A 12267-nucleotide genomic window follows, 5' to 3' on the forward strand; every position below is an offset into this window, starting at 1 on the left:
GAAGCTTTCAATGTTTTGTCTAGATTTTCGTTGTTTTGGGGTTGTTGGTTTAATTGGTAATGGCCTGCGCAAACATTGTTGTTGTTAGTCTATTTAAAAAATAAATTTAAATTTAACTAATAAGAAAGTATATTAACGTTCATTAAAACCACTTATTACGATTCTAGATTGAAAAATATATCTAATCTTAAAGCAGCTAAAACTCCTCAAGCGGGCTTGTAACATTCGATTTCATTTGCCAAATCGATCGTTCTTCTACTAAGAGCGAGAAAGCTTCTCCCACCCTGGCACAAGTAGAGCAAAAGCACACTATCCCATCACGATCGATCGACAGGATGATTGTGGATGAAACGAAGAACAGAAAAAATCATCTCAGTTATAATGCGGGCCATCGTTCTTTACGTCCACCGTTCATCGACTTCTGCATGCTGTGCGCGTTTGTTGGCCAAACCGCCAACGATGAGTCGCCGGTGTGAATAAAAAAAAGCTTCGACCAACGAAAGAGAAGATAATGAAGGCAGCACCGATGAGAGAATGCGTGCTCCGAACGTCGGTCCAAGCACGGGCGGTTGCGGAAGTTGACAAAGAGTGGCGAGCGGCCATCACGGGAGCATGGCGAATGGACGGGAGGGGGCCCGGCCACCCTGTCATGTATGCTGAAGAGCTTTTTGCTCGACCTTGAACTTTCTTGAGCGCACTGGTGCGCGAACCATTTCTATTTTAAGCTGCATGATTAACCGAACCAAAGAGTAAGAAGAACAACAGCAGCAGCAGCAGCAGCGTTTTTTACAAAACATGTTGAAACAAGTGAGGCTATAGTAGCAAACGAAACTGAAATAAAAAACACTCTCACACACACGCGTAGCAAAACAGCAATAACTTTTCCACCTGTGTGTCGGCAACATACTCTCAGCGGCGATGATGTGTTGGTTGGTTTGCGCGTTGATCATCGGTTGCGGAAGTCTTTACGCGGCCAGTGCGCCTAACCGCCAGCGTCTAGTGAGTTTAATTGCACAATGGGCTTCTCTGCGCGCGTTGCTTGATGTCATTATCTTTGACCTAATCTTAATGAGTTCGTTATGTTTGCTTGTCGCTGTTTTAAATTTTATTCTTTGTTGCGTACGTTTTTGTTGCGGGTTCGTGTTGCGGTGAGAACGAACGCACTGATCAACATACTTTATGATGCGCTACGAATGGTATTCAAATGCTGAAGCTCATCCTTGCCATGTGCTGTTGTTTCAAGGTTCCTGGTAACAGTGCATATGAATATTTCTAAAATAATATTGCCCTTTAATTTGAACTTTTTGTTAGCACTTTATGTAGACTTACTAGACGTATCCGGTATGCCAAGCAATTTTATCAATTGTGGCTACAGAGGACGCTGTAGATGAGAATTTGCTAGCATTTACTGGGACGTTCAACTGTAACCTTAAACCCTCGGTTCGTTTGTTCAACTAGATAATTTTAGTTACATATTTAAGAATGTTGAGAAATAAACAGCTATACTTTGTCTAAAACAATCAATACATTAGACAGTTTTTGTTTTTGTTTTGAGCTATACATGTTAGTAGTTTTGAGCGTATTTTCTTCAGTCCGACAATTGTTTCATTTCTTAATCACATAAACGAAAAAAAAACAGAACAATCGTATTAAAAATATATAATTAAATGTAGAGAGAAGCATTAGTATGCGTGAATATATTTATACTAACAGTAACACGAGGGTTCCTTCTTATCCGCGCTTACCTATAATAGTGCTTAAGAATAAGTCTATTTAGTCTATTTTTATTCTTTTTTGGTTGGAGTTACAACGTGGCTTGGCTGGTGTATAAAAACTTACAAGACGTAGTTAGTTTAGTATGTTTTATATGTTTAAATATATCTCCTGTTTAGATTAAATGTATAATTGACAATCATAAACATTTACGATATCCGATGTTATCACCTACATTTCAATGTATTAATTTGAATACTGTGGACCGACCTCAACTTTAAATCACCGTTTATTTTCGTCACTTTATCAATCAAACTATACGATTATTGTTTCACGCTTCCATATTGCGTTTCTTGACCCATTCATTTTGTGTCTGTGCGTGTTCCACACTCTCATTCCAGTTCATCGAGAACCGCTCGACCAAGATCTGACACGCCGAGAAAGGTATCAACCGGTACCGCATTCGAGACTAATCCGACCGCCCAGCTGCGGAAACTGTCAATCAGCGACGGCTCTTGTTACCCAACGTCCGGTATCCCCCCGGGGACCGCAACGCCGACTGCTGAAGGTCGCCCCACCAATCGGGCCAGCGAACTTGACACCACCGGAACACCGGTACATTTGATAGCGCGCCAGCTTTTCGACTCTCCCGGCGGTGGTCCACTGGAGATCGGCGAGACGGGTGCAAAATCGGCAGCCGGCAGTGCTCGGACATTCGATAATTTGGCTACCGAAGACATCGAACTGAAAGGAGCGATTGGGTGTTCCACTCCGAAACACTTGCCACCGCAACAGAATGCGGCCAACGGTGGTCATCCTGCTACGCCCGGCAACAACGAAAATCAAACCCTATCACGCTGCAGAAACGCGAACGAGCCCGTCTTCTCGACGCCTCCCCGGAGCAGCAATAATGCTTCGCGCAGCGCCGGTGGGGGTAATATGCTCCTGTCCTTTAGCAGCACCCCGATTGCTGGCAGCCGTGGAAAGACAACGTCACACCATGGATCATCGCTACGGAACGGAAGTCTGGAGGTCTCGAATCCATCGGCCAACAGCAGCATGTTCAGCTATGGTTCGCACCGCCAGGAGGCGAGTGGATTAAGCGATGGGACGAGTCGACGAAGCAAGGCAAGCTTACCTTGTTTCGGTGACTTTATCACAGCTCATACGAGCACTCGGCCTCATAGAAACCGGCGATTGCCATTTGCGGGCAATGCTAGCACGACCAGCAATGATCCCGGTGGGCTAAATTCGCCCACCGTACAGAAAGGCCCGTTGTTTCAGGATAATGACTTTCCGCAGCTTAGCATGACTCCAAACAATTCCAAAGCATCCCTCGGCGAACTGCCGGACGCTGGTGGCAGTGGGAAGAGGTCAGGAACGCAGCGGAGACGCATCGCTCCAACCACCGTCAGCCGGTCGGTATCGGGGCGCCATGACTTCAACTCATCATCATTTCTCGCGGAAAACAATCTCATATCAATCGAAAGCCAAGAGGACGCTAGTCACGATCCTCGGGGAATGTTGCGCCACCGAAGGGAGGAGATACGAAACGATTTCCAGGCCGAGGCGGCACAAAATCAACGCACCGTCCGTGCAAAGCAATCATTGCAGACATCTTTTAATCACGTAGATAATGCAACTCCCGCACCTGAACTCGCTTCAACTATGCCGGACGAGCTTACCCAACTAGAGAGCGTCACGGAAGGTGGTACGAGTGCACCCAGCACGATACTAATCATAGAATTTGACAAAGTTACTCAAAAATCGACCATCGATCGGCTGGTAGCCATCTATGCGCTGCTGATGGATCTCAACCTTGTGCCGAACATGCTGAACGAGCTAGCCTATCTGATCAACCTGGTTAGCACCGAACGGTACATCGCCCAGGACGCACAAAAGCTCCTCGAAGCAACCACATCCGCCGGGACAGACAATGGAACCGGCCGGGCGGAACTTAGCAACGTCCTGCGCAGCCCGCACAACTGTGTCTACTTTGCGGCGGAAGTGCTCCACAGCCAGCGGACGCAGCTCGCACTGCTCGACAGCACCTCACTGCGGGTGGTGGTTGAGAACGAACAGCTGGGGGTGCTGCATCCGACGTTGAATGGTTTCCTGCGGGACATGCTGGGGCAGAAGATGAAACTTGAGAACGCCTTCAGCAGCCAGCAGGGTACGGGCGGTGGCGATCTCGTGCCGAATAGCAGCATCACGAACGTGTTCTACCAGCAGGAAAACGATACGAAGGATCACTTTCCTTCGTCAAAGGAATTTAATGCGTTCAACAAGCAGCGGGATCTGTTCTACGCTACACTGAGGTAATTGTCCCGAGTTTCCCATACACAATAATTCCTTAACACCAGCTATACACCATAATCTTAATATCGGATTAAGCCACCGCCCATACCCGATGCATATTAATCCGTGTGGGTTTTATCCTGCTTATTCTGTTTTTTTTTATCATTTTTCAGAACATGGGAAACCGAACACCTCAACCCAGCGTGGGAGTTCGAGACGAAGCTTGGCACAAAAGTGCGAGCCATGTTGGACATTTTACACCACCCAATCAATATGTCCCACTTGGCTAAACTGTTTAGTGCACAGCTGATCATATCGTTTAACTTTGATGTGAGTGATTGAGCAGTGTCCTCCCTACGCAGCACAGTAAACGGTTTCGGGTGTCTTTTGATGCTTAACCTTCTCTGTCTCTTGTCTCTGTTTGCGTTTCAGAACTCCGCCAGCGAACTGCAAATGGCGCTACCCAACATAGACCTGACGAAGCTATCCAAACTACGGCAGCGACTGGTTGCGCCGAGCATTTTCTCCACCCAATATCTCTTCCCCGGCAGTCAGATGTTTTTCCGCGATTTTATTGTGGCTAGCGAAAACCATCAGATATTCATCGAGCAGCTAAAAGCGGTCCTCATCCACGAGCTGCTCCAGATGGACAGCTCAACGTACGATGTTTTCAACATATCCGATGCAGAAAATTCGAACCGCTCGGAATACGTGGTACGTATGAAAAACCGGTTCTTCGGTTCTGGAAAACCCGCACTCATTCCGCATTCCCTTTTTACGTACGTGTGGGGAAATCAAACCATTTGAATCCTACGGAACACAGGGATACAAGTATTCAACAGAGCTGCAGCGAATCGGAGGGAGGTTTGTTGGTAAATATTGATAAAACTTCGTTATCATCGCGCAGATAAACCTGTGTGGGTGTGTGTCTGTGTGCACTGTTGGCGTGTCGATTGCTGTCGAAGTGATGAGCACTCTTGGTGTGCAAACAATTTAAAAGAATTTCAACCGAGTACGCAAATAGTAACACTTTGTTTTTTGTTCAAATTCCACATAATAAAAAAAATGGTACAAAATTTACTAGTAAGTATGAGTATGCGTTAACACGAAAGCAAAGCGTATCTGGATTGGGTGTATGCGTTTCATTTATTGCTTGATTCGTACATTCATGCTATAAATATTGTGCCAATCCTATTTGCTTTCAACTGCTCAATGGCGCACCAATCCGTATTCGCCGTATTCGCTGACAACGAGTGGAGCAATATTATCAAATCATGGAAACCAGCCCCTCGTATCCGTATTTCATATGCGTACGTACGTGTATGTGTTTGTAGATTGTATATGTGTATGTGTGTTTATCGTCGCATCAAAAACGGATCGATAATCATCCGCCTGTTGGTTCTCGCACTCAACTCGATTCACCTTTCGGCCGAGACACATCGGTAGTTAGCGCGTACTTTGTAAACTTCTCTTTCTCTCTCTTGCATTGAAAGGGCGGAAATAGAACGGGCACCACCCTCATCCTCGATTTTACCCGCATAGACACCAGCTCTGCGAACGACACCAACAACCCCACCGGTCGAGTTCCATTTGGCTGTCTCCGATTACAGCTTCACATTTTCCCCCCTCCCCCCGGTGGCCTCTTGGGAAAATGGCACCGTTGGCACAAGTTCAGTGAACTCTGATTGTATGAGCCTTGGGGGAAGGGTGTGCAAATGATGCAAAATGATAACTGACGATGCCTCAATGTTGAAAAGCGTTTGCAAATAAAAAAGAACAATTTTGATGACGCATGCTTTTTGTCCCTTAAACGGATCCGCTGTGCTTTTGTTCTTTTATTGTATTTTAAATCGTTCATCGACCTGCAAATGATCCCCCACCCTCCACAGCCCACAGTGGCTGAATGCTGTGCATCCCTTAACCGGTTACTCTCAATCTCTCTGTGAATAAAAGACCATGCGCCTCCATAATGTAGTAGCTAAACTTTTAATTACTTTATAACTGAGTTATTTGCCTGCGACCTCACCGGCACCTTTAGCAGGGCATTGGTTTAGGGCTTGATTTCCATTACTAGACGTGCAGAAACCACGCGAACGTGTATCGCTAATTGCGCCTGTAACATGTATTTTATTCTTGCGTCTGATTCCATTTTTTTCCTACTCTCATACTCTCATCAGGTCCGCCCGGAAACAATCGCCACGATGCGTGTGCTGGCCAAATTTATCGGTTTCATCGTCGCCCGCCCATACCAGTATGAAGGATGCCGCAACACGCTGGTGGAAAATCGTCAAATCGAGCTGCGTAATATGGTGAGCAGAGTTTTGTTGGTGTTAAATTATGTATACGGCCCAGCATCGCCATGGGAAGCCGGGCCCGCGCGCGTGTGTGTGTGTCTGGGCGTGTGTGTGTGTGCTCGTGGTTTATTTGTGTGCCGCCGCATGCCCACAACCACAGGTGGCCGGCTGCGCTGCGTTTGCTGTCCTTCCGTGGGAATGGGCAGCCAGCGGCAATAGGTCTTTGATTCGTGCTGCTTAACTGCTTGCTGCTCCATTCATGGATTGGTGCGATAAAACCCATGCTGCTCGGCCCATCGTGCGAACTCAAGCTCCAACCACACATACACACACACACACACACACTAGCCCAGGGACACGGCACCGGCACCGATCGTGCCACTCAGCACCACCACAGTGCGACATCGTTGGCTGGGTTGCGTGGCTGGTGGAGCTGTGCTTAGTTTGCACCGCAGGATTCACTGCTGGACTGCCTGGCTGCCATAGGGTGATGAGGTATCTTTTGTCTGGCACTGTCTGGTAATGGAATTTTCACAATTTCCTCCCTTTGTTGCAGAGGCGAAGCGAAACTCATTGCGATAATGCCACCAGACAGTGCGAGCGAAAGAGAGAGAGAGACAGAGAGAGTGAGCGATTCATCGCGTGGTGATAGTGATTGCGGCCTTGCACGATCCGGGCATACGGGAAAACAAAGAAATTGCGTTCCGAGCTACCATGCGCAGAAAATGCCATCCGAACATTCCGTACATGCGAATATGTGTGTGTGTGTGTCCGTGGCGGCGTGTCCTGCCTTGGATACTGTTAGCACTAGACGAGAAATTAAGGCGTGAGAAAGTAATTCCCCCACACCGCAGTATCGACGCACACTCTCGTATCCAATATCTCTCTCGATTGTTCTGCTACCTTTTTCCGGGGGTATAGATTTTCCCCGGCGGCTGGCTGCGAGAGAGAGAGAGAGTGAGAGAAAAAACACCCACTCTCGGTGGAATGGGTTGAAGCGCCGTGGCAGACACTCAACAATGCCACAGCACTTGCCGGGACGCTACTTCCCTCGCTGCTTGTTGCGCATAATCGCGTGGCACTGAACAGCACAGAACAGCGCGAAGGTTTGGGCCCCTTAAAAAAATGGAAGCCTAACTCCTTCCCAGTTCCTTTCGAATTGCCCTTCTTTCGTTTGTTTTGAGCGCGCCCTTTTCGCGCTGCCCTTTCCGGTAGGCTTGAACTCTGTTGCAGCCTCTCGTGTTGCGTGTTGTTTTATTATCATACTCTGCGCTTTTACGCTTGTATTGGTAATGCCGGTTGCAGAATGGCCGCTCCCTGCTCTGGCGCTGGTCTCGCTCTCTCTCTCTCTCTCTTTGTGTGGAGAGTCCTTCGGAGATGGTTTTCGTTTTGCCGGTTTTTATTTCACCGCATGTGGTTTAAACACAAAGCCTTCGATTGTTGCTTTTTCCAATTGGAAACAAGGTATCACTTTGGAAATTCACTATTGGATTCCAAATAAGCCTTTCCAATACGGTTGTCGTAGAATCAACTTCCCATCCCACAAAATCCAATAAAGATTTATCAGCAATGATCAAAAATTACCACCTTTTGTTCAAAAGAGTCAAGAAAGTATCTCAAAATTATCAGAACTCCTTTTATTAATTACAAAGATGCTGGGGACGGACCAATATTCTATTGGATTAACGCCCCGACTCGTACTACATCCGGGCGAATTCAATCTTGAACTGCGAATCGTCCCTCTTAGTAAGAACTGATTGAAACATCCAATAAGAGTGTTTCCGTTTACGCGAGAAAAAAGAAGAAGAATAAGAACATTTGATGAACTTGTAATCCACCACTAGTCTTTTTTTCATCATATTTGTGGTTTTACATCAAAAGAAAAGCATTTAAAAATCTAAAATAAACTTACATCCTGCCAGTTTTACGTACCAACGCTTCACTCGAACCATCTCAGCAGTATACTGCGCTACCGAAGAACTGAAAAACGAACCCTTCTTGGAATAGATTTAATAAGACTTATTTTCATTGTTTGCAAATGTTGCGCCATTTTGTTGCTGCGTGGTACGGTACTGCAAAATATGTCCCAAAAGAGCGGCTCTTTCCTTCGCCTTTTCCTTTCGTCAGTCAAATACAGGCTGGGGATTTTAAAGAATGATGGTTGAGACGGAAGGCAGCCAGCAAGCTCTTTCATCGCCACTAGCAAATTGGAAATTTAGTCACCTTAGCCCACCTTAATGGTTCGGCAAACACACAGTTTTACGCGTTTCCGAACTCTTTGTGGTAGATTTTCTGGCAGTTGGTGTGGTATGGCACGGTGTGCTCCTCGACCGTGCTTATTTCTTCCTTATTACCTTTCCCAGAAGATTCCAGCGCGTATTTGCATCTGATCCCTTTGGAAAATTGAAATCGGAAAACGGGCGTTCGGCCCGCAATCCTTACATCATTTGTCTTAACCACCGCAGCACTACCCCCTCGTTCGATTGAACCCATAAAAACCCCCATCTCGTACGAGACGGAGAGGTGTAGAATATTCTGCGTGCGTTGTTTGATTGAACGCACGAATACTCCCCCCTATCGGATAGTGATAAAAACGGAATGAAACAGGGGTAGAGTAAGCGGCAAGCAGGATACACCAACAACCCACGCAGGAGGAAATAAGAAAAGGACGGAAAAAGTGGTCGCTATCGACCGGATGGGATAGAATAGCGTATAAAGCGCCCTTTCCCCCCTTCATTGCTAATTCGTTCGTTCTAGGCGCTTCCATCATCTCCACCGATAGGGAGTGAGATAGAGAGAGAGAGAGAAAGACATGGTGTTTGTGTTTGTTTATCGGCGTCAGTGTGTCAGCGGCCGGAAGGAAACCAGTGGGGACGAGGGGAAGAATGAGGGGAGGGTGGAGAGTATGAAAGCTGTTGCATGTCTTACGAGCACCATTATCGTAAGAAGATACCATTACGGTAATTTTTCCGGGTACAACGGTACCCATCCCATCGTGCTGGGAGGGATGGAGAGGGAAAGGGAAGTAATGGTATGGGGCATCCTTTGCCCGAAGGCTTATCATTCTTTGTGTAGGAAGGACCTCACCGGATGCGCTTGCTAGGAGATCATCGCGGGGGTAGCTAGCGTCGGCGGTGGTTCATTGGCGAGAAAGTTCCTTCACTCTCTTCTTCAGGTGCTTTTATTGTTGGTGCGATTGTTATTCTAATTTTCATACTTTTTAACTTCCTGTTTACTTGTTAGGCTGTGTTTTTAGCTGGGATTTCTTTTTTTAAACATCGGATAATCAATACCGATATCGATTAATTGCAAAACATTCTGCACACCGCGAGAGAGCATGAAATTGTAGCTAAAAGCGAAATCTGATGTATTGATTGTTGATCTGATTCAAATTCGTTGTATTGGGAGTTATTGAAGTTAATAGTACGTGTTATTGAATTCTACGGACTCCCGATTTTCTTGGCATTTTTTCGGCTTTGTGCCCATTTCTCCAGGTTGTAGATTCTTGTATGGACTAAATATACAATTGTTGCCTTTTCTCACACCTAACGAACTATGCAAATAAACAAAAGGTGTATAATAATTCGAAGTAATTTTCCATACTATTTCATAAGTCATTTCACAATGCGACATTCAATTCAGGTTTCCTTGTTTTCCTGCACGAAATTTATCAAACAAATAATTTAAATATATTTTAAATACAAATATAATGCAATTGTCGGTGCCTGCATACGGGTGACATAAATGCATATGATAATTTCCCGTATGCTTCAAACCACATAGGTATGCACAGTGGCGGTCACCTAAAGACCTTGATACCATATATTCTTACTTATTTACAGTTCCTTGACAATTTCTTAGAACAGTTGCATAAGACTATTATTATTATTTCTTTTTCGTCTACTTCTATTCAATACCTATTCGCTCCAACTAACTAAAGAACTTTATCCTTTTTTCTACTTCCTCCACTTCAGTTACTACCTCCGTTTGACGTGAAACCGGCACTGATAAGAGCAGTGACCGATCGCAAGCTCTTGATAACCGTCCCGTGGCTCGTTCAGTATCTCAGCATGCTGGACGTGGTGACACTCCGCTTGCGCTACTACGAAGAGCTTTTCCGGATGCTGCACGACATCTACAAAGCGACGGCTATGTGCAGAATGGCGACGAGCTACGACTTATTTGCCATACCCACCTCAAAGTTTATCGTGCGATCCTGTTTGGACTGGTTGTACGATCAGTCCAACGTACCAGAGGAGTACTACCACTATTCATCGGATATGTTCGGCAGCGTTGCTAAGGAACCGTCCACGCACGTTCAAGCACTGGTTGCTGTTGCTAATCAGTCGCTTACAGCAAGGGAAAGTAAACGTAGCGTCGAAAAGCCCTTAGTTTTTAACGCCATACTGGAGCACATCCTTAGCGCTGCGTGTCCTTTTTTGGCCGATTTTCGTGTGTCCGTGATGCCTTCCAAGGTGGAGAAAACACTTTCCAGAACGGGCCGGTATCGGCACATCACTACACGCTACTCGGGAGCACCAACATCACACCAGCCTGGTGCAGCGAGTGAGCTTCCGGCTGCGCTAGAAACATCGTTGGATATTTCCGCTGCGAGCGGAGGTCATAATCTTTCGAAATTGTCACATGGTAACGTTCAGCAACGCTTGGTCGAAGGGTTCCTGCAGTCGCAAAGCCAATCGATGCGGCGCACCGTGGAGCTCATCATAGACCGTTCCACTTCGGCTGTGATAAAGGACTTCCAAATGCTGTACATTCTGCCCGAGAAAAAGAGCGTGAACGAGCTTTTTGCCGGTGTGGACGCGAACACATTGGAGGACACAAAGCGGCGCATCCAAAGCATCTGCGACGAAGCACTGGACCGCATTAACAATACCTGGGAGAGCAACGTGCCAAAAATGCTAAACAAACGAATCACGGTAAGTGCTTTCGCGGCTCAGTTACACGCACACACACACACGAAAGCAGTACTTACGGTTTCTTTTCTTCATTGCGTGGTTTTGATATTGGTTGTTTTTATTTATACTTCATAGAAAGCGTTTGATGCATTGCTCCCGGCGGAAACTGTAGACCCGGTACGCAAGCTGTGTAGAAATATTACATTGGAAAGGTGCCTTCACAAATGTAATGAATGGCGACAGTCATACATTTCTAACACGGGTAAGTTTTTTTCCTACTTATTTTGTAAGAGTGCGTAACGCAGGCAGTTTTATTCACGCTGTATCTTCTTTAGGTTTATTTTGTAAGGATGTGGCAAGTGAAGCACAAAGCTTAACGTACAGAAATCATCAGCAGCAACAGCAGCAGCAGCAGCAACAACAGCAGCAGCAGCAGCAGCAGCAACAGTTGAATAAAACAGTTCCAACGAATAACAATCCAATGGAATTCAGCGTTTCGGAAAATTGCGCTATCATGCCATCCGGTTTCTACGTAAAACTTCAAATGATTGTACACCATGCTGCTTCTAGCCCGGACAAAATTACCGCAAACGAGCTGAATGAATTTCTCGAACTAACGAATGCTTTCCTTGACCAGCCCGGGCTCACCACGACACCGATGATGGACCGGGTGTTGGGGTTGATGATTCTTCAACTGATTTTACTTTTAAGTACGTATCGCAATATTACACAGCAGCTGGAAATAGGGACGCGCGTAACAAAAAACATTTGCTACAACAACTTCTTTTACAGTAAAATCACGCTGTGATCTTAGCTTACCAGAGCTTTTCCACCGTGCGGTTAAGATTTGGAAGCATAACAAGTTGGCCCAATTCTGTGTGCCACCACCATCGGAATCGTACGAATTACTTGCATCCCCTACGTCACACGAACGGTCCTTACTGTATCCGGCACAAATTGAGCAGTATCGCCGCAAGCGAATGCAACGAGGTTTGGTTCATTATACGGCGACATACTGTACTCAATTGTTAATTGTTATTTCTCTT

At 46.1% G+C, this 12267-nt stretch overlaps 1 protein-coding gene across 1 annotated transcript in view; it reads left to right on the plus strand.

Annotated features, from left to right (window-relative positions):
• LOC120904146 (protein disks lost) overlaps positions 1 to 12267 on the plus strand; it is a 79592-nt gene that overhangs the window by 66710 nt on the left and 615 nt on the right. Inside the window, exons 3-10 of the mRNA XM_040313939.1 lie at positions 2115 to 4031; positions 4185 to 4341; positions 4444 to 4725; positions 6189 to 6320; positions 10280 to 11242; positions 11357 to 11483; positions 11557 to 11931; positions 12014 to 12211. Of these exons, the coding sequence (XP_040169873.1) occupies positions 2115 to 4031; positions 4185 to 4341; positions 4444 to 4725; positions 6189 to 6320; positions 10280 to 11242; positions 11357 to 11483; positions 11557 to 11931; positions 12014 to 12211 (4151 nt within the window). The remainder of the gene's footprint in view (positions 1 to 2114; positions 4032 to 4184; positions 4342 to 4443; positions 4726 to 6188; positions 6321 to 10279; positions 11243 to 11356; positions 11484 to 11556; positions 11932 to 12013; positions 12212 to 12267) is intronic.

Source organism: Anopheles arabiensis, chromosome 3 (genome assembly GCF_016920715.1).
Source record: "Anopheles arabiensis isolate DONGOLA chromosome 3, AaraD3, whole genome shotgun sequence".
Lineage (NCBI taxonomy): Eukaryota > Metazoa > Arthropoda > Insecta > Diptera > Culicidae > Anopheles > Anopheles arabiensis.